The 22,154-nt window shown below is 41.7% G+C and overlaps 1 protein-coding gene across 3 annotated transcripts in view; it reads right to left on the bottom strand.

The window, feature by feature from the left end:
- The window catches only part of FKBP5 (FKBP prolyl isomerase 5), a 122,168-nt gene that overhangs the window by 6,300 nt on the left and 93,714 nt on the right, over positions 1-22,154 (bottom strand). For all 3 annotated transcript variants that reach the window (XM_049652756.1, XM_049652758.1, XM_049652757.1), the window contains 5 exons: positions 19,191-19,347; positions 12,764-12,854; positions 10,224-10,307; positions 2,668-2,853; positions 720-959 (listed from right to left, as the gene is read on the bottom strand). In XM_049652756.1, the coding sequence (XP_049508713.1) occupies positions 720-959; positions 2,668-2,853; positions 10,224-10,307; positions 12,764-12,854; positions 19,191-19,347 (758 nt within the window). The remainder of the gene's footprint in view (positions 1-719; positions 960-2,667; positions 2,854-10,223; positions 10,308-12,763; positions 12,855-19,190; positions 19,348-22,154) is intronic.

Below are 22,154 nucleotides of genomic sequence, written 5' to 3'. Positions count from 1 at the left end.
CCACAGGCACGGCTGCCAACAAGAGGCTGGGAGCGGGCGGTGAACTCAGGACCAGAGTACAACTCTGCTGTGGGGAGGCAGGCAAAGTAAAGGGTATGATAGCAGGGCTTCCCCATCACAGCCCATCCCTGGCAAAATGGGAAGTCTCAACAAAGACGTACTATCTGAAAAAAATACCTGATGTGCTTGACTTTTTTTTTTATTATATATTTTTTTAATGTGTATTCATTTTTGAGAGAGAGAGAGACAGCATGAGCAGGGGAGGGGCAGAGAGAGGGAGACACAGAATCCGAAGCGGGCTCCAGGCTCCGAGCCGTCAGCACAGAGCCCGATGTGGGGCTCAAACCCACAAACTGTGAGATCATGACCTGAGCTGAAGTCCAGATGGTTAACCGACTGAGCCACCCAGACGCCCCTTGACTTTTAAAAAATAATAAACTTTAGAACGTCTCTAGGGAACTTATTTTCCTCATTTCTTTCACGGATGTGTCAGTGCCTCACAACTCTTGTGTCTGGTGAGTAGAACAGCCCTGTTCTACTTCCAGATCCAAACCAGTCTCAGATAAGATCGGGTATCATTCTCCCCATTCTTGCATCTCCTGGGTTGTCTACCTGTCCTTGTGTCCCATGCTTAACCCTTTTTTTTTTTTTAATTATTATAAAAAAAATTTTTTTTAATGTTTCTCTTGAGAGAGAGAAAGAGAGAGTTCTGCACATACCTTTGCATCCTGCTCTGCAAACTTCTTGAACATGTTGGCATATATCCTGCGGTCCCGCTCGTTGTGCTCCTTTGCCTTTTTCTGGCACATGGAAATCTGTAGTCGCGCTGCCTTATTCTGGGGATTAACTTCCAACACTTTCTCAAAGTCGCCCTTGGCCGACTCAAACTCGTTCATGAGCAGCTGGGCTTCCCCCCTTCTGTACAAGCCCTTCTCGTTGGCACTGTCTAGTCCAAGGGCCTAGGGACAGAGGTCTACTTTTTAGAAAGGGTGAATGTAACTTGTGTGCTTTGAAGAAATTCAGTATTCAACTTACCAAAGCTTCTTGGCCAAGAGAATTGGAAAAAGCATATTGAAGAGATGGGGCTCAAGGTAATTAAATACTACCGATCAAAATCCAACTAACTATGCCCACGTTAACTTCTGTATTTGATACAATTTCTATAAAGATTCCAAGGGGGCTTTGGAGGAGGCTCTTGAGAAATTCATTTTAAAATTCAATGGAAGAAGTAAAGTAAATGCCCAAGAATGGCTGAGAAAATTTTGGGAAAACAAAAATAATGAGAGGGGACTTGACCTACAACAGAAAAAAATACACTCTGAAACCACTGAAGAGTTTGACTGCCAGTCTGTGCGCAAAGAGGTCAGCAGAACAGAACAAAGCAGAAGCAGATTTATGTGCATGTACATTAAAAGATTTAACAGTGATAAAGGCGGGAATGTAAATCGGTAGGGAAAGGACTAACTTTGCAATAAATGGAGCTGAGACACTGGCTATGAACATGGAAAATGAGAATGAAGTTGTTACATCACATCAAAACACAAAAGATTCTAGACCACGTATGCAAAAACAAACCTCACCAAAATATAACACGGTTTACTTTTAATTCGTTTTTTAAAAGGTATACCTAGGTAGAGTAGGTTTTGCAAGTACCAAACAGAATTATTTTTATCATCTTAGGGTAGGGAAGAGCTTTCTCATTAGAAAGGACAGATTCGACTAAGTAAATATTTAAAACTTTCCTCGCAAGTGAGGAGAACAGGGTCCCTATAGTCAGATAAAGGGTTAGCAGTAATGTACAGACTGCCTCAGTCAATATGAAACAGACAAATCATCTAGTTGGAGGATTTGAATAGGCAATTCATAGAAAAAATGCAAATGGCTAATGATGAAAAGATGGATAATTTCATTAGGAACCAAGAAACAAAAATGAAAATTTTTTGTTGCCAATAACATTGACAAAAAACCCCCATGGATAATATCTAATAATCCTGTATTTTTCTTTATTTTGAGAGAGAAAGGCAGGGAAGGGGCAGAGAGAGAGGAGAGAGAGAATCCCAAGCAGGCTTCATGCTGTCAACATGGAACCCATGAGGGTTGGGGCCTGAACTCACGAACGATGAGATCATGACCTGAGCTGAGGAGCTCAGGAGTCGGATGCTTAAATGGCTGAGCTACCCAGGGGCCCCTCAATAATCTGTTTTTTGACTCCATATTCCATTCCTAGAAATTTAGCCTGTAGAAACAATGCTGAAAGTATAACTAAGTGACCTCTATGTAAGCAGCTCAACTCTATCATACTCAAGTCCTGAAAGGCTGAAGTTGAATCTGTTCTTAGTAAATTGAGCATGAGGAGTTCTATGTCCAATCTGATACCAGATGCCATAGATTTAAGGAAGGTCATGGATGAAAAAAATTTTAACAAAACTTTTCTTCATGGTGTATTATCATCTAGGCATCAGAAAAGTCTGACTATAGTTGTAATGTTTCTGAATTTCCCAATTCATAAGGAGAAACAAAGAATCCCAAGGAAACAAATACAACAAAGCAAAATGAAACACCATCCACCCCTTGGCTAAAAAGAAGCAAAGTACGAAGACCAAGTATGAAAACGGAGAGAAAGACAGGGACTGTGGAAAGTCCAGTTCACACGCAGACACCCTTTACCTTATCACAGCATTCAACAGCTTTGGTGTATTCTCTAAGCTTCAGGTAGCACATGGCCAGGTTCAGGAAGGCAGCCAGCAGAAACGATTCAGAAGCTTTAGATTCCTTCTCTGATAAGCCATATTCCATCTCTAACCAGGACACGATCTTCCCATATTGAATCACTGCCTGCATGTACTTGCCTCCCTAGGAGGAAAAAAAGCTAGGGATTACTTGTTGCACAGGGTCTGGAGGGGGTACAAAAGAAATATAAATTCAGGCCTCCCAGAGAAAACCAAATCCTCAAAATGAAAACAGCCCCCTCATACAAACCATGGTATTTGATCATTTCCTTTTGCTCTTAGGAGATGGGTATCCAGGCCCCTTTCCCCATTCTTTTTGCAGGGCCAGTGACCTGGGAGCTGATTCGGGACAGTGTGCTATAGAATGCTGTTCTCCAGCACGAAGGGGACAGCTCTCCCAGCAGGACGGCATCAAGGCTTTGGGTTACATTCTGGGTGCTAGTATTTCTCAGACTTTCAGAAGGTTGGGGAGTAGTTTTAGAGTAGATCACTAGTTTACATGAAGGGAAATTACTCTTCCCTTTTCTCCTGAGAAGAAGCACTCCACAGTAGACTACATTCTGGCAAGTGCCAGTCACAAACACAGCAAATCTTAGTTATCTAAACTAGGAGTAGGCAAACTTTTTCTGTAAAGGGGCAGATAAAAAACATTTTAGGCTTTGCAGGCTGAACAATCTGTTGCAACTCTGTCAAGAATAGTGCAAAAGCAGCTACAGACAATATATAAATACACTTGATCCCTGAATAACACAGGGGTTGGGGTGCTGACTCCCCATGTGGTTAGAAATCTGTGTATATTTATCTTTTAAATGATTTAATTATTTTATGTATTCGTTTTTCTCATCATGACAAGTATACTCTTTAATCCTCATCACCTATTTCACCCATCCCCCTACCTACTACCTCTCCTCTGACAACCATCAGTTTGTTCTCTACGGTGAAGAGTCTGCTTCTTGGTCTTTTTCCCCATTTGCTCACTTGTTTTGTTTCTTAAATTCCACATTTGAGTGAAATCATATGGTATCTGTCTCTCTCTGGCCTTATTTTGCTTAGCTATACTCTCCAGTTCTACCTACACTGTTGAAAATTGCAAGATTTCATTCATTTTTTAAATGGCTGAATAATACACATATACATACACGCCACTTCTTTATTCATTCATGTATCGATGGACACTTGGGCTGCTTCCATTGGCTACTGCAGATAATGCTGTTATAAACACGGGGATGCAGGTGTTCCTCTGAATTAGTGTTTTTGTATTTTGGGGGGGGGAAATACTCAGTAGTGCGATTACTGGATCATAAGGTAGTTCTATTTTTAACTTTTTGAGGAACCTCCATACTGCTTTCCACAGTGGTTGCACCAGTTTGCACTCCCAACAACAGTGCGGGAGGGTTCCTTTTTCTCTACACCTTCCCCAACATTTGTTGTTTCTTGTATTGTTGATTTCAGCCATTCTGGTAGGTGTGAGGTGATGTATCATTGCAGTTTTGATTTGCATCTCCCTGATGAGTGTGTATAACTCCTGACTCTCCCAAAACCTAACTACAAATAGTCTACTGTTGATTGGAAGTCTTATTTTTAGAGAGAATGAGTGGGCAGAGGAGAAGAGCAGAGAGAGAGAGAGAGAGAGAGAGAGAGAGAGGATCTTAAGCAGGTTCCACGCTTAGCATAGAGCCTGATGCTAGTCTCAATCCCACGACCCCGGGACCATGACCTGAGCTGAAATCAAGAGTCAGATGCTCAGCCGAATGAGCCACCCAGGTGCCCCACTGGTTGTTCAACACATTTTCCACGTTGTTTGTACTATATACAGTATTCTTACAAAACAAGCTCAAAACAAGCAAAAGTTATTTGGGAAATCATAAAATACATTTATGATGCTGAATTTATTTAAAAAAAGTCTGTATATAAGTGGACCAGTGTAGTTCAAACCCATGTTGTTCAAGGATCACTTGTAAATGTGTGTGGCTGTGTCCTGGTAGAATATTACTAAAACAGGCTGTAGTTCACTGACCTCTGATCTACACACAACTGAAATACAGAGCTGAATAGCAGCATCCAATATAAATAACTATGAGACATAAATCACATAGATGTCAGCTAACTACATGAGAAAAATCTTTAATATACTGTTGCTCTAGTGATTATAATTTTAACAACTGTGAATAACAACTGTAGAGTTAATTCATGTGAGTTAACTATATGCTCTATACAAGAAATTATGGGGCTGAGATGACATGTTCACTGCCATTTTAAGGTGAAAGAAAGAAGTGACAGCCGGTAAGCACACAAATAAAATGGGAGCACAGGTGAGGAGTCGCCTCTGCAGGAGGTGACTCTTAAAATGGAAAGCAGAGGACACGTCCTACCAGACCTGTAGCCAGACCCCTGAGGATTTTAGATCCAGTGTCTGACCCACCAACAGTATTCAGATCATGTCACTAGGATCCACCAGTCAAAGCAGTGTGTGCATCTCAATGTGGAGCTGTCTCCCCACGTGCACTCCAAAGCTCACCCAATGACCAAGAGAAAAATCACAGAGCAGATCTACGAGCATGTTCCTGTTAAAAAGGACTTCAAGTGGCTGGCATAAGACATGAGCTCCACCTGTAGAAAGAAGCCCTGATGTTGAATTTTAGTGATGAGGATGGAGTAGAGCAGTTCCCCGCGGAAGGCCTACATCTGAAAGCAATGAAGGCTACATCCCCCCCCCCCCCCCCCCCCCCAACATCCCTCTTCACCAGTGACTTGTTTAGGGAACAGAAGACCTACAGAGCTCACAAGTTCTGCTGTAGAAGGGCAGTGCAAAAGAATTCCGAAGTGCTTTGAGGAAACAGTGTATTAGAATCGAAGTCTATTATCCTCTGTGCCTCAAAAATTTGTGATCTGGGTTATTTATAAGAATAGGAAACCAGGTCCTCTCAGAGTAAATGCTGAGAAATTTTTTTAGGAAATTAGATTGTATGTGCTATGGACTGAACTGTGTGCCCCCCACCCCCATTCACATGGTGAGGGCCTATCTCCAACGCAATGGTAGCTGGAGATGGGGCCTTTGGGAGGTGATCAGGCCTAAACGGGGTCCCGAGGGCGAGGCCCTCACAATGGACTTCATCCCTTCGTAAGAGACACCAGAGAACTTGCTTCCTCTTCCGCCCATGCTGTCTGTAAGCACCTAGGATAGTTCATCCGAGCACACAGCGAGGAGGAGTGCTCTCACACACACCAGCCCTGCTGGAACTTTGAACTTAAGAGTTGCACTCTCTGGAACTGTGACAGATAAACTGTTGTCTCCATCACCCAGACTATGCTGTTTTATTATGGCAGCCCAAGGTAATGAAGAGAACACTAACATCCTGTCAGAGCCTTAGACCCACTATTCCTTTTTTGGGACACTACACAAAAGTCCTCATGAGGCACCGGGTTTGTCATTTCTTTCCGTCACTGTCTTGTCTTTTGTGGATGGTGAGCAATCTGAGGACAGGAAGCGTGTCTTATCCCTTTGGAATATCCAAAGATAATGAGCACAAAGAGGCCCTGAGGAGAGGTGTGCTGAACAAATATTAAGGTCAAAGACAGAACTCTGGAATCAAAATGTTCTCTATGGTTGACAGCAAAAACGGAGAGGTGGGTCGAAATGAAAGGTTATCATTTCATTCAGATTAGGTAAGAAGGACAGGTATTTTCCCTGTTATGCTTAGTTTCTTCTTCTTCCTCCTTCTCAAATGTACCTATTACCTTTTCTGACGATCTCCTAGTATATTGTTATGGGGCCATAACAATGGAAAGAAAAAGGCCAGGGAGGACAGTGACCCAGAGCTTATCATTGCGGTAGGTTCTAAATAATCAGAATGGTACAAGGCTGTGGTTTCAAACAAAAAATCATACACACACACACACACACATACAAAACCCCAAAAAACCAAAACCAAAGGAAAAAAAACCCCAAAACCCCACAGAGTAACAGACCTCACAATGGTTTCTTTACATTTATATAGCATTTTAACTTCTTGAAAGCTCTTTCATCTGTATCACTTATAATTTTTAGAGCTCAACTTCTGACAACAAAAATCTTGTTTTGTGGTATTACTACTTCTAATGTACGAAAACAAGAGTTTTTCAGCTGGGGGTGATTTGCCCCCTGGGGGACATCTGGCAATGTTTAGAGACACTTTTTAGTTGTCACAACCGCAGGGGGGTGTGTGTGCTACTGGCATCCAGTGGGTAGAAACCAGGGATGTCACTAAACATCCCATGATGCACATGACAGCCTCTCGGCAAAACAGAACAGCTCCAAATGTCAGCAGTGCCAAGATTGAGAAATCCTATACTAAGTGAATGAGAGGAGAAGAAAGGGAGGGTGGAGACTTCTTAGGAGTTTTTTTTTTTTTTTTAACCTAAAACCCTAGAATTCTAGATGACCTGTTACTAAATCACAGCGTTGGTTTTTTGGTTCAGCAAAGTCAAAACACAGCAAAGCCTGGTTTGTCTGAAAAGGGCTCAGCAGTCAATCCTTAACTAGCTTGCCTGAGAAATGCTTCTTTTCCCCGAAGGAGCACAAGGGGGCGCAAGAACCCCGTATCACTGCAGTGTCCTCAGACTTCCCGCTCTGCCTCCAAGTCAGAAAAGAGAACCACTAAACCAAGTAGGATAGTTAATGCTCTGGTCTTGCAGAACCCTATTCAGCTATGAGGGCAAATATCATGTCTGTTTAATTGGCCTGCACAATGCCTGGCACAATGGCATGCTGTTATCTGTTATTTCCGGAGCCTCTCCTGCCTTTCTTCTCTTTAGTGTTCAGGGGTTGATATGAGGGGTTTACAATCTAAACAGCAAAATTACTCCCATTTTAAAACTGAGTGCAGTTCAACTGCACAAAGGGGAGAAATTTACCCACTGATGTGTAAACCAAACCAAGAGGTCAACAAAAATGGAGCCGTAATGTACCAGATGGCATGAAATGTAGATTTTTATTTCACCCCATCTCTGCTCTCACCCACACATCTGGACTCTGTGCATGTGCACAACGTGCCAAGTCAAACACTCTGGAAAGATGAGGCCCAGGAGGGCAGTGTGGCAGATTGAAACCTGCCCTGAAATTTTAAAAGACAGTGTGTACAGGAAACTACCTACCATTCTGAAGTCTTACATCTAAAACGAGGATCGCTGCTGGGATCTTTTACCTATAATTATGAAGGTGCCTCCAGGGAAGTTTCTAGTAGTACAAAATGTTCAGAGACATTCTGGGAGAAAAGTCTTAGGTCAGTGGTTCTAAACCTTCCATTAATTTTCCCCCAACAGACTAATGTTTTGACAGATTTTGTCTATCAAATTGCATGTTAAAAATAATATGTTCCATATGTGTGACCGCTGATCCAGATTTTATCCAAAGATCAGTAATTTTAAAAGGGTTCACAATATTATGAAATACACAAACCACTACTGCAACTGTGATGCCTAGAAGTGACAAAGTTAAGTCTGTACGGGCACTGGAGCACTGCTTTCTGCTACCGATCACAGACTCTGGCCATCTCTCTGTATATGTTTAGGATACAGCTATACAACACATGGCTTTGCCACATTATTTCATCACCAATAATGTTCCCCAAAGTTCTGAGTCATCAGTAACCAATTAGAGCTTCTGAACAGCTGAGCTGTATTACTACACAGAGTTGATAGAGTTCTGTTCAACATGGTGAAAACTTCAACTCCTCCATCCCCAAACTATTAATATTCTATTTAGAAGTTGCAGGAAATATAAAAAATACAATAAGGACTTTTACAGACCTCCAGGTACACAGGAAACACCATTTAGGACCTATGGTCCCAAGGGATTTTACAAAAATTATTTCATTCCAGTGTATTGTGTATTTGAGTCTACAAATTACTCATGTGGAATTTTACTTGAATAGCTTAGAAGTATCCAATGTATTTCAATTAGAATTAAAAAAAAAAAAACAAATCAAACTTGCTCTCAAGAGTTTCAAAACTCACAGAATTTTAGGGCTAGAAACAAACTTGGGGATCATCTAATCTAACTCTATGTATGACTTTTCACACATAAAAATAACCTCTTTGGACCTTAAACGCCTTTAAATCATTTTGAGCCATAAAGCCTGGCTTTCCCCATTTGGAGCTCAATCCACCATTCCCCAATGCTTTCTGGTGATTGACACGTTATTTTAGTCTATCTAATAAATGGCTATAAATTAATGCAAATAATTATATATTACCTAAATCAACAGATTTCACATTTAGCTATAACCCACAGCAAGAATTATGTTTTCAGTTATGATCCAGAATCCACTCACACACAACAAATTTTATGATACAAAATTTGTCTTTACTACATTAATGCAATACACTTCCCCTAAATTGGGACCATGACCCAATAATGGGTCTGTTCTTACAGTACGGAAAACAAGGAGCACACGTGTTGCCCTCTGGCTGTGTGAATTCTGTGTTGATTATACACGGTCTCACATAATTCTGTAGTTGTTTCACTGGGGTTAACCTTGCTTCCCCTCCCTCCAGACAAGGTTGTCCGTGCAACAGCATGTCTTAGAGCAGCCGCTCCAGTAAGACTGGCTGAAGTACATTTATGTATCACCGTTTTAGACGGCTGAAAACATCATCTACTTTTTTTGGTCATGGACTGCAATCCATGAAAAAAAGGAAAAAAAAAAAGAAGAAAGAAAGAAGAAGAAGAAACCTTGACAAAAACTCCGTTCTTTCACTTTCTGCTTGACGTGGAGAAGATGCTTTGCTGGGGCTGGTGAAGCAATGGGCAGAACATTCTGGTTAGAACTGAATCAAGTGCTGTTTCTTTTTCTCTTTTATCTGGGGGTTTAAGATCTAAGTGAGAAAGTAACACATTCCTAGATATTACAAGAATGGACTTTGGAGAAGCAACCGATAACAAATATCATGCAGGAGTTTCTCAAGATTCCTCACAAAACCAATGGCAGGATCATCCTGGCCACTGGGAGAAATTAATATTCTCCTCCTGCCAGTTTCTTCTGGAATCTGCAATTTCACTTTCCTTTTGTCACATGCCTTAGCGGCTTCACCAAGAGAGTAGTAGAAAGGAAAATGATGGGGAACTTATCTCTATGAATTCTCACTTGCTACCAGTTATTCCATTCATTCTTTGCTTCATTCCACAAACACTTACTGAGTGCCAACTACATCCCAAACAAGATGCCTTAGGTCCTGGGTGATACACTGGTGGGTGGACAAGCCAGACCTGGTCTGCCTTTATGGAGGGTTACAAGCTAGGGTAGGATGTGTGAAAGAGGCATCTGTATTCCTTTTGTCACATTAATTCATTCCTTCTCACCATTTCTACACTGAAAATGACAGACTTGTAAAAATTCAGGCTTATTCTTACCCAGAAGTGTACTGACAGAATTCAGAGTAGGGATTATCAGCACAATTCACTGACACTTCAATAAATTCTTTGAGACGGAAAAGATTATACGAGGACTCACACACCTTGAAGTACACAGTTCCCTTCTCTTTGACAATGGCAGCCTGCTCCAGTTTTTCTTTGGTGTCCATCTCCCAGGATTCTTTGGCCTGTTGTGTAAATTTGTAACAATGGTTAGATGAAGAGAGAAGGAAAAAGTATCAGCTGATGCCTGTAAGAACAGACGGCAGCTACTTCCAGGACACCCATGCCTCAAAACACACTGGCTTTTAAAACTAAGTGCTATTGCCAGTTCACCGCTGGGTTAGAACTCACTTTCCATGATGACTAAGCTGCAGTGTGACCCATGTTGCTCAAGGAGGAGCAAGACAAAAATACAAGTGAGCAAGCTAGGCTGTTGTGTGCTGTTAAAGAGCATCTTCAGAGCCGTCCGGTGAGGACACACAGCAAAACCCGGCGTCCCCCCTCTCCCCTCCTGCACACTTCACCAGTAAACTGCCATTACAATTTCAGCAAACTGTTTCTCTCTAGCCTCTGTCGACTCTAAAATGGGAACACTATGGTAGTCAAGTCACGGCTGTATATTCACAGAGAATTTTTAAAATTCCAGATCATTGTAGTTGTCTTTCGACTCTGAAACCTCTTTGGACCAGCAGATAAACTAAAGCTTCCAAACTGTATCAACTTGCAGACGTATACCTGGGGGACTGAAGGAAAACATAACAGGGAGGGTAAAGCTGATGCAGAATTATTTCAAAGCCATAAACCAACGATTTTATGACCATCTGCTATTTTGTATTGTGTGTATTATTGCTCTCCACCACTAGAGATATGAATCCAGGGACAACCGCACTGTCATTATGAACAGCTAGATTTAAAGGGACCATAAAGAGTCAACAGAACAATCTGGGATCCTTTAAAAGGGAAAAGGAAAAAGGCTGTGTCAGTGCTACTGACTACATAGGAATTATGAAACTTCAGTGAGTAACTGTAAAATTCTATTCAGAAAACAATTAGTGATGTATTCCTGCTGCCACCCACCTCACCAAGTGAATAACAAGAGTTACTAGTCTTTCTGGTTTTTAACAACTTAGCTCTTTTACTTAAAAGAAGTCTTCTGTGGTTTTTAACAACTTAGCTCTTTTACTTAAAATTCTAGTCACAAGGGCTCTTTGCATTTTTACACCGAGTTCCGTCTTTATGGAGTATAAATGTATTCTTAATACTATGAGGCAGAGAACTAAATCCCGTTGCTTTTTCCAACAACATCACACTCTCGTGTGGTTTCAAGCGTACGCAGCAGTGCTGCATGGAACATGCTCCTGGAGCGGTGAGCGTGCAGGGGCTCGTTACAGCACAACACAGTGAGAATACTCCGCGACAAGCAATGTCCACACAGCCGGGGATTGGAAGGGGCTGTGGGTTACTTGACTAAAATGGAAATAGGAAAGCCAAAGGTCTATATAATCACATGCTAAAGATTATTTTCTCTCTTTAATAATAAAAAAACTTTGTGCTATGAAGATAGTTTTGGAGGATCAGTGCTGAGCTGGAAGGCCTTCAGGAGAAGTGACCTGACAACAAGTGATGGTCACGACAGGAGCACGTGCTTGTTGTGGGGGCATGGTGGGCGGGGGGGTACGATCAGGAACATCGCCGTTGGGGGCGAATCCCAAAGCAGTGTGCTCTGACTTTCTAGGTCCAAAGTTACAGCCCTCCAGGACAACGGTTTCCTTTTGGAGTCTAATGAAACATAAACAGTTACATTTCCAGTCCACAGCTTAACGTACAGAACACGGAGGCAGCACTGTGGGAATAAAAAGGGCACACGAAGTGCAGTTCTTGGGGCTTTCAGGGAAGAGTGGGGCCTTGGTGATGCAAAGGGGACTTGGCCGGACACGGTAGCTAGTGCAGACATACGTGGTGGGTGCGTCTGGTGAGGCTGCTGCCGGGAGCCTCCAGAGGTGGGTCTGAGATAGAAACACGTTCGAGGAGGCACGCTGTTTCCGGAACCCAAGGCAACGGACAACCTCTCTTTTTTAGACTTGGACAGGTGGGAAAAGAGAAGGCCGCAGGGTGAACAGGTTTGTCTCTTGTGTCCCTTGTCACACAGCCCGGGGGCCCACAAAGCCTTGCCTTTTGGATTACAACTTGGAGCCACGTGAAGGCCTCTTCACAACTCCCGGGAAGGGTACGGTCCGTTCAGCACTGGAGCACTGCACCCCACGCCCCCAAGGAGCTGCTTGGCAGAATGTGAACCTTTTTGTCTTCAACCCAGGAAAAAAAGTACAAAAAGAACAAGTCTAGGAACAAATAAGGGAACAAGTCTTGGATTCTACCCAAAAAAAGTTAAAAAAAAAAAAAAAAAAAAAGGCTGACACATAGGAACAAAATCAGAACACTGAGCTCCTTAGCTGTAGATGAGCCGTGCGGTATCGGCGCTCCCGGGGCCTTGTCTGAGACCAGAGACAAACTTCAGTCACGAAAAGCACCGCATGCGAATAAATGCCATCTCCATCCACACCACCTGACAGGAGAAGTAACTTCTAGAAAGCGCATGGAGAAAACATCCACCATGACTTCGGAGAAGCTGGTATTTTCTCACCTTTTCGAAGCTCTTCAGTGTAACTTCATATATCAGCTCTGCATTAGGCTCAATGCCAAACTTAGGCTTCCCTGCCTCTCCAAAACCATATCTGAAATGGAGAGTAGAACAACAAAACTTTAAACAAACTGCTGTATTTCCAGGCACTTCCTCTGGTATTCTGAGGCAGCACGTTAGCACGGGGCTGCACACTTCACACACCACAGACCCCGCAGACAGACCAGATGTTGACCAGAAGCTACAGTGCCGCGTATCACTGCCGTGTTGAAGAAACCGGGCTCGATTTAGCTTTCTTTCCTCCTTCCCAATCACACGTAATGTAACACCTGTGCTCCTTGGGGAAGCTTGCTTGATGGGATTTTAAACGTCACTGCCTTTTTCTCTCTGCTTGATTTTATATCTAGTTCTTTTTATAAAATAGCCATAGTTTGGCCATCAGGACTCTTCCCCGAAGCTTTATCAGCAGGAGGACAGAGAACACAGGCACTGTAATTGTTACAACCTTGCTCGTCAGAGGCTATGTTTAATAAGCTTTTCACTTTAAAGTACGGTCTCCTTCCGGCAGTAGCACTTCCAGTCAGATAAACGGGGGGAAGGCTCACACATCGGGAAGGAAATTCATCCTCCCAGTGTTTCTGCAAGACATTTAAAAAGCACACCAGAACACAGAAAAGATATAACAAATGTATAATCAAAAGGAACAGCCTAGCCAGCTCTAACACATCATTAGGAGAAATCCTCTCATAGTTCTGTGGCTATCACACTGGAAAACACTGTACCTTTTAGCCAAAACTTACTAAAGAAAATAAGGATATATAAATTGTTTTCTGTTTCATTTTGAGATCACATCCAAAGCATTCAAGAACATCCTAGAATGGAAGTTCTGGTGGTGTTTGGTCTGTCGGGTCCAACGGTTTTCCCAGCATTTAGTACATACAACACACAGCATATTATCAAAGTGTTCACTGAGATATATTGTGTTCCCATCTGTTTCACGCCAAACTACTGTTTTTTTTTTTTTTTTTTAAGATTTATTTTTTTAAATGTTTGTTTATTTTTGAGAGAGAGCAGGCAGAGAGAGAGAGACGAAGAGAGAATCCCAACCAGGCTCCGCACTGTCAGTGCAAGGGCTCGACGCAGGGCCCGATCTCATGCACCATGAGATCATGACCTGAGCTGAAATCAAGGGTTGGATGCTTAACTGACCAAGCCACCCAGGTGCCCCTCAAGCCAAACTACTCTTAAGTATATGGAATTGTACTGCAAACCTTCAGGCTATGGGTTGAAAGATGCCAAAACCAGGTCGATGCTAATACTTCTAATTTTCTCTGGGGTAAAAAGACTAGAGTTGGAACACTCATATTTTGCTGTTCACATCATTTTCTTTACCCCTTGCCTGAATTTTTCAGGAAGAAAATGCTTACTCACCTCCACTATTACACAAGAAAATGAAAGCTGGAGCCAGAGAGAGGCACAGAGACACAAAGAGAGCTGGTAGGAATGGGGCGTGGTAGTTTTAATAGCAGGGCAAAGGGTATCTTCAGCTAAGAAATCAAAGAGGACATAATTATCAGTGGCCAATTTTAGGTAGTCGTGACTAGTTCTCTACTTCAAGCTCTTAGACCCGTAGATCTCCTATTTTGTTTCTACCATCTGGTAAATAATGGAATAATCTTTGCTGGGAACCAGGTGGGTGGGGGAGTCCTTGCTGACCATGCTTGCTGAGCCCTGTGCTAAACGGGTACACACCCAGCACAGTCTGACACCTGCCCTAGACCAATGGCTCTCAATAGGGGTGATTTGAACCTCCCCCCCCCCCCCCCCCCCCCCCCCCGGGATAGCAGGCAGTGTCGAGAGGTTTTGGGTTTGCCACAACTAGGGGACTACTACTAGTGGGCAGAGGCCAGGGACACTGCAGAATGTCCTAGAATGACAGAGCAGCCGCCACAACCGAGAAATACCTGGCTCCAAATGTCAGCCGTGCTGAGCATGAGACAAGCTGCCTTAGAGGAACTCACAGACAGAAGTCTCAAGGCTGGGGGTCGGGGAGATGCGGGTTGGGTCAAGGAAGGCATCAAACTGCCCTGAGTTATCATCAATGGGATTAAAGACAACTGAAGGAGGGTATTATTTCTGCAGTCTCTCCTGGGTTCAAACGAAGAGGTTCTGTGAAGATTTATGTGGAGAACACCAGCACGGGGAGGCCTAGGCTCACACCAAACTATTCTGGGAGCATCTAACCCGACCTTCCACGTTACACAGAAAGCTGTCTGACTTATGCCAGATCAGCCTGGGCAAGGAAGGACCCAGGGCACACATCTTCCTCTGACTGAAAGAACACCACGAGTGGGATTCCAGGACTTAACCCAAGGACAAGATGGGCTACAGTAGCAGAAGGAATCTGGGAGTAATGTTCTTGAATGAACAGTTGCAGACAGCAGAGATACAAACAATGATTACCAGTGGCCAGTAAGGCTTTATGGGCATAGAAGAAGCACTTGTACCCTAAATGCTTACAAACTAAGGCTCAGAGAGACATGCTTCCAGACAGTCACACAAAGAGGCAGTAGCAGAGCCAGGACTTCAATTCAGACCCCATGTGTCCCCAGAAAACTGTTTATTTTTTAACCCGGACTGCCTCATAATTAAACATTATGGCTCTTGGCAGCCTGTGTTTTTGTCGGGGGTTGGTGCAGGACAGAAACATAAGGAAAGGGAGGGGAAAAATTGGAACCAGCCATATTTTACTTAAAATGAAAAAGAAGCATCGGTCAGTACTGAAAACAATATAAAAGATACCGTCCCACTGAGGAAAAGAAAATGGGTTCTTTGGAAGTGTTTTATGAATTTACTGTGAAAACATCCTGCCAAGGAGTCTGTCAGAGTCACAGAGAGGTGCGCCCTGAGTATCTTCTGGAGAATGACACGCAGAGGCCAGAGAAGAAATACGGAGCATGTATGTACAGTAGCCACATTTACAGCAACACTGGGACACGGTGTTCTGTGGTAAGTGGGGATCCGGACAAGGACGCTCACCGTGTGCACACGCCTGGTGCGTGCGGACTGGCTACATACGTGGGTAACGTTACATAGTGCACGCGTGGATGGTCTTGTTCTGCAGAGCGGGCACCTCATGGGACTCTACATACTAACCAGCATCTCAGAAAACAGCACATTCCTTTCTAACTACGCTAAATTATTTCCATAAAACTATGGAAAAGCTTTTAGACCTAGACATTTATGAAAATTTGATTACTTTTATGATTGAAGATTTGAAAAATCTACCCTATGTTAAAACAGGGTCGCCTTGGGGCGCCTGGGTGGCTCAGTCGGTTAAGCGGCCGACTTCAGCTCAGGTCACGATCTCGCGCTCCGTGAGTTCGAGCCCCGCGTCGGGCTCTGGGCTGATGGCTTAGAGCCTGGAGCCTGCTTCCGATTCTGTGTCTCCCTCTCTCTCTGCCCCTCCCCCATTCATGCTCTGTCTCTCTCTGTCTCAAAAATAAATAAAAACGTTAAAAAAAAATTAAAAAAACAAACAGGGTCGCCTTTTCCTTGTGGTCTTGAGGGTAAAACAGCATAGAAAAAGTCACCACAATAGCAGTAACAGCTAATATACTGAGAGTTTACATTTGTCAGGCACTTTGCAAAGTTCTTTACATGCAATACCTCATTTAGACCTCCACAACTTTATGAAATAGATATGGTTATCCCCATTTTACAGAAGGGGAAACTGAGGCTGAGGAGTGTTAAGTGACTTGCACAAGTGGACCTAGATGACACGGGGCATGGCAAGGTTTAACCACTAATGATACGACAAACAATTTAAATGTGCAAGGAACCATTTGCATTAGTAAATATAAGGACAATTTGTTTCTCTTTGCCACTAAACTTGAGACATCGGCCCCCCAAATTGTCTTGTCAGCTAGGTTAAAATGTAACAAACTGACTCATACAATATTATATGCCTCCATGTACGCAGAATTATCCTCAGGGAGCTTAAATCTCAAAGCATACAGTGGACATAAACGCCATTCTCTTTATGTGAGTCTAGGACTATAATTTTAGAATGCTAGACTAAAAATAATTAGATATTACCTGGATATGGAGGAGACAGCCTCCTCTATTTTCCTTACAGAATAACAGAAATAAGTTCACCTAAGTGTGAACTACAAATATAGAATAAATGTAAATAAAACACACTAAAGTAGGAACAGAATAGTGGAAAAAGAACGATAGAGAAAAAGAAGGTATTAAATGAAAGGTGCCTCCGTGAAGGTTCTACAAGGGTTCAAGGTGTAGAGCGTTTGCAGGCATGGCCAGAACCTCACCCGGGAAATAGGATTATGGCTCAAGAGTTAGGGCAAGGGGGGGATATGCTGCTGGGCTAGCACTGAGGCTACACAAAGGCCAGCAGGCGTATAAAAGGCACAATTCTACCTACTGGTAAGTGCAGGTCATTCGCATTGTCAATAACCCCAGATCCTAGTGACTGAAATCCAAGGAGCCAAGAGGGAGGAGACTCGAGATAAGCTGATGCACTTTCATGCAAACAGAATCAAAACACCCTGCTTTCTCTCAAGGGTCCATTTATCAAGATAGAAGGGGTTAGATTCGTGGTATAATTTTAGGTCTAAAAATAATACCAAACATGTTTTCACAAGAGAGACTGCTAGTGTCTGATAGTTCTAAGCTGGGAAGTGCTAATGGATATCCTTATGATGGGAAAAATTTAGGCAAAAATGAGTCATCTCCGCTGCCTTTAGATCCAGGAAGAACACTGTTTTTTCACCCCAGGGACTCTGTATAAGAACAGGTGGCACAAATTCAAGTAGTAATAAGTCATCCAAATGCTTCTACTTCCACCCCTCACATGTTTTACTGCCTCCCACTTAATTTGGAGAAAAGGAAAGAGGGGGCAAGAGAATCACGTGAGAAGGGCCAACAGCTTCCTGTCTCGGCAATATGGCAGGCAAACCAATAAACAGCAAAATGGCCTGTCAGTCCTATCCTTGACACACAACAATCACGGAAACAGCCTCGCAAATCTTTGGTATTACAAGGCCCATTAATTCCCTCCATGATCATATAGCCTGATTCAATTGTTACCACTGTTAGCATGAACTTCACTGAAAACACTAAAACATTGATTGAAAAAGCAAGTGTATCCTGTTTTTTTTTAATTAAAATATAGTTGACTTACAATGTTTCAGGTGTACAGCATAGTGATTTGACAATTCTACACGTTACACTAAGCTCACCATAAGTGCAGTTACCATCCATTATCATACAATACTAGCACAGTATTATTTACTATATTCCCTATGCTGTATTTTGCATCCCTATGACTTGTAACCATAAGTTTGTACCTGTTAATTCCCCCTTCACCTCTTTCACCTAACCTCCCACCCCTCTGGCAACCACCAGTTTGTTCTCCGTATCTATGATTCTGTCTCTGTTTTGTTTGCTCATTTGTTCTGTTTTTTATATTTCACGTATAAGTAAAATCATATGGTATTTGTCTTTCTGTCTGCCTTCTTTCACTTAGCGTAACGCCCCCTAGGTCTATCCATGTTGTCACAAATATAAAACACTGATGAAAGAAATCGAAGATGACACAAATGGAAAGATATATCATGCTTATGGACTGCAGGTATTATATTGTTAAAATGTCCACACAACCCAAAGCAATCTACAGATTCAACACAATCTCTATCAAAATACCAACAGCATTTTTACAGAACTGGAACACACAAAATGTGGACCCACAGAAGACCCTGCACGACCAAAGCAACCCTGAGAAAGAAGAACAAAGCTAGAGGTATCACAATCCAAGATTTCAAGACACACTACAAACTGTGATAAGCAAAACAGTATGACACTGGCACAAAACAGACACATAAATCAATGGAACAAGATATAAAGCCCAGAAATAAACCCACACTTACATGGTCAATTAATCCATGCCAAAGGATGTAAGGATATATAATGGGGAAAAGACAGTCTTCAGTAAATGGTGTTGGGAAAACTGACCAGCTACATGCAAAAGAATGAAAGTGGACCACTTTTTTTTTTTAATGTTTATTTGAGAGAGAGAGAGAGAGAGAGAGAGAGAGAGAGACAGAGACAAAGTGCGAGTGGACGAGGGGCAGAGAGAGAGGCAAACACAGAATCCAAAGCAGGCTCCAGGCTCTGAGCTGTCAGCACAGAGCCCGATGCGGGCCTCAAACCCAAGAGATATGAGATAATGACCTGAGCCAAAGTTGGAGACTCAAATGACTGGGCCACCCAGGCGCCCTGAAAGTGGACCACTTTCTTATACCACTAGCACCACACACACACACACACACACACACACACACACACACACACACACATATCCCTGTCCTTTAGATAACTTCACTATGTACTGAACTGGTATGCTGCTTACCGTGGTCCAAGATATAAAATACACTGTTCTTCCCGCTGCATTTTCTCCAGGGCTTTGTCAATTCCAATTGGAATGTCATGGTCTTCTCCTTCCCCAACGATGAATACCACATCTCTACAATCAAACATCCTTCCATTATAGCGGCCTTCCAGGTGGACTGAGGGAGAGGAGACAGGTCAGTCAACAAAGCTGCTCCGCAGGACTGGTTAATTTAGGGAAGTGATAAATGATGATTTCCCCTTTCTCATTTCATCAAGAGACAAATGGGTATGTCTTGTTGACACTTAGTCTACTGAGTCTGAAAATTTAAGAGCCATCCTATTTCTAAGTTTAAACTTATACTTACCAGGAACTGTATCAATACAATAGCTTAGTGGATAATAAAACAAAGTGGAAACACAGGTTTAAATTAAACCTACCATATGAGACTTCCTCACCTATAATACAGGATCAAGAAATAGAATATTTAATAGATAACTATCAAGGTGCCACAAATTTAATTATCAACTATATAAGGGATTAAACATTTATAACTCCATCTTGACTTCAGAGGCTTAGATGAAAAACAACTAAACGGCTATTTCCCCAAAGCTATACAAAGGTTAACTGAATAAAAAAAAGCTCTTTTTTTTTTTTTTTTTAAAAAGAGTCTTAATCTCATTCACAAATATGTTTGAGTAAAAACAGAAAACCCAAAGCCAACATTATCAGTAACTGTATCATAGCTATATCCCTTAGTGGAGTGATAAATGTAAAGTGTGAATGGAATCATTAGTCTACTATAACTTCATAAATCAAATTATTTAACCACCTCTTCTGAAATGTTAAAAGATCAATTTCTTGGGGCCTAATTTCTCACTTCACTCACACTCAGCTCATTTCCACGGTAATTTCAGAACAGATAAGGAACTTTTATGTTTCTTCAAGACAAAATATGAAAAATGTATAGAGATATGTGTATTTTTCTTGATCCGTTAGACTTTTTTCCTAGGATAAACAATTCTCTGAATCTTTCCAACTACTTTTCATATTAAAGATATTCATTCTTTTCCATTTAGGTCTTTGACTTAGTAAGAAAAATGAATGGTTCATACAACAGCACAACAGTCACCAAATAATACAATAATTTGTATTTCATAAGAAAATTCTTTAACTTCTAGGAAACCAATTTGACAATAAATTTCATATATTAAAAAAAAAAGAAAATTCTTTAACTTCTATAACGTAATGGACTAGATTCAAATGTAACAATTTCCTAAAATGCTTCTTTTCTAACACTGGTTTCTCTCCTTTAACTTGCTTTAGAGAGACTAAAAATCACTCACTCTGTTCTACTGTTTCACGAGACAATTATGATTTTTGATATACAAATTCAAGTCCAACTTACTCTACTTTTGAACTATGTGATCTCAAAGGTCCTTTGAAGCTCTAAAATGCTTCAAAGCATTTTAGAATCTATGGCCCCGTGATAGAATTCTTGATATAGGCTAGAAACCAGCTTCAAAGCTAATTCCGCAGTTAATCATTTGATCAGGTTACCTTTAGCCCAGCCCTGAGAAATGGAACACTGAAAAGTAAACAGTGGTGATATAGACATCAAGAGCCACAATGTCACATGGACATTATACTTTGAAGCTCTCTACCCTGTTCTGATTTACTAGGATTCATATCATCCTGATGTGTTTCCATCACAGACACAGGATGAAGTCTGAGAAGCTCGGGCCAAATTAGAGAGGGATGGGACTCTCCAAACAAGGGGAAGAAAAACACCGGCTCTCGGGGTGGGGTTGACATATAGGAATTTCACTCTATGTCCCACAGTCATAAATGTAGATGATCTTCTCTATTACGGTCACTTTTGGAATGCTCTAGATAAAATAAAACTCAATCAACTTATAGCACATTGAAAATTCTTTTTAATTGGAAGTATTTTTAAAATAAATTTATTATTTTCAAACATGTACTAGAGAGGTTCTGCAGGGAGTCTAAGGTTTAAGATATTTTTACTAAAATAAATAAAAGATGATGTTCTAAAGGAATTGAGAGTTTTGGAAAGTTTATGTTCTTAAATATTTTAAAATCTGCCCAGGAAATTGGGGCGCCTGGATGGCGCAGTCGGTTAAGCGTCCGACTTCAGCCAGGTCACGATCTCGCGGTCCGTGAGTTCGAGCCCCGCGTCGGGCTCTGGGCTGATGGCTCGGAGCCTGGAGCCTGTTTCCGATTCTGTGTCTCCCTCTCTCTCTGCTCCTCCCCCGTTCATGCTCTGTCTCTCTCTAAAAAAAAAAAAAGTTAAAAAAAAAAAAAAAAGGAAAATAAAAATAGACTAATGGGATGATACTTTTCACGAGAAAAAAAAAAAAATGCTGAGCAAAGTGAATTTCAGCCCATGAATTGTGGAATACTCTCAAATAATTGAGATGTATCATCCTGCTACCTTACAACTTAGCAGACAGATTTTTCTGTCTGAGGTTTATTGTTAGAAGTATCTTCCTCCCTAAAGGAGAGTACATTTAGTGGGAGAGGAAACTATCAGTACATTCATTGTGGTTTTTGGTTGATCAAGTTTGAATGTGTTTTCAAAACAGGAAATCCAGAGACTCTGCAAAAGATTCCTGCTCATGTGTCAGTTTCCTAGGCTAGTTTTCAGCTTGATGCATGTACTTGATGTTAAAATTACATAAATAATTTCAGAAGTTTTCTTTACATGGCACAACCCATCGTATTAGGAAAAGAAAAAAAAGATTGGCTACTAGTGAACATAATTGAGAAAGATAAGTGAAGCAAGCAAGCCAAAAAAAAAAAAAAAAAGGTTAAAATTATAATGAAGGCAAGCAAACTATAATGAAAGCAGCTGGTCTACGAGAGACAATAAATGATAGAACCAATGTTTATGGCCACCTAGTAGAAAGGTAAAAATCTGCAATGACTCTTATACTTACTTACTACCTTATATATGTAATAATC

Source organism: Panthera uncia (assembly GCF_023721935.1).
Source record: "Panthera uncia isolate 11264 chromosome B2 unlocalized genomic scaffold, Puncia_PCG_1.0 HiC_scaffold_24, whole genome shotgun sequence".
Taxonomy (NCBI): domain Eukaryota; kingdom Metazoa; phylum Chordata; class Mammalia; order Carnivora; family Felidae; genus Panthera; species Panthera uncia.
The sequence above is the reverse complement of the archived record's forward strand: the minus strand, read 5'-3'. Positions and strand labels throughout refer to the sequence as shown.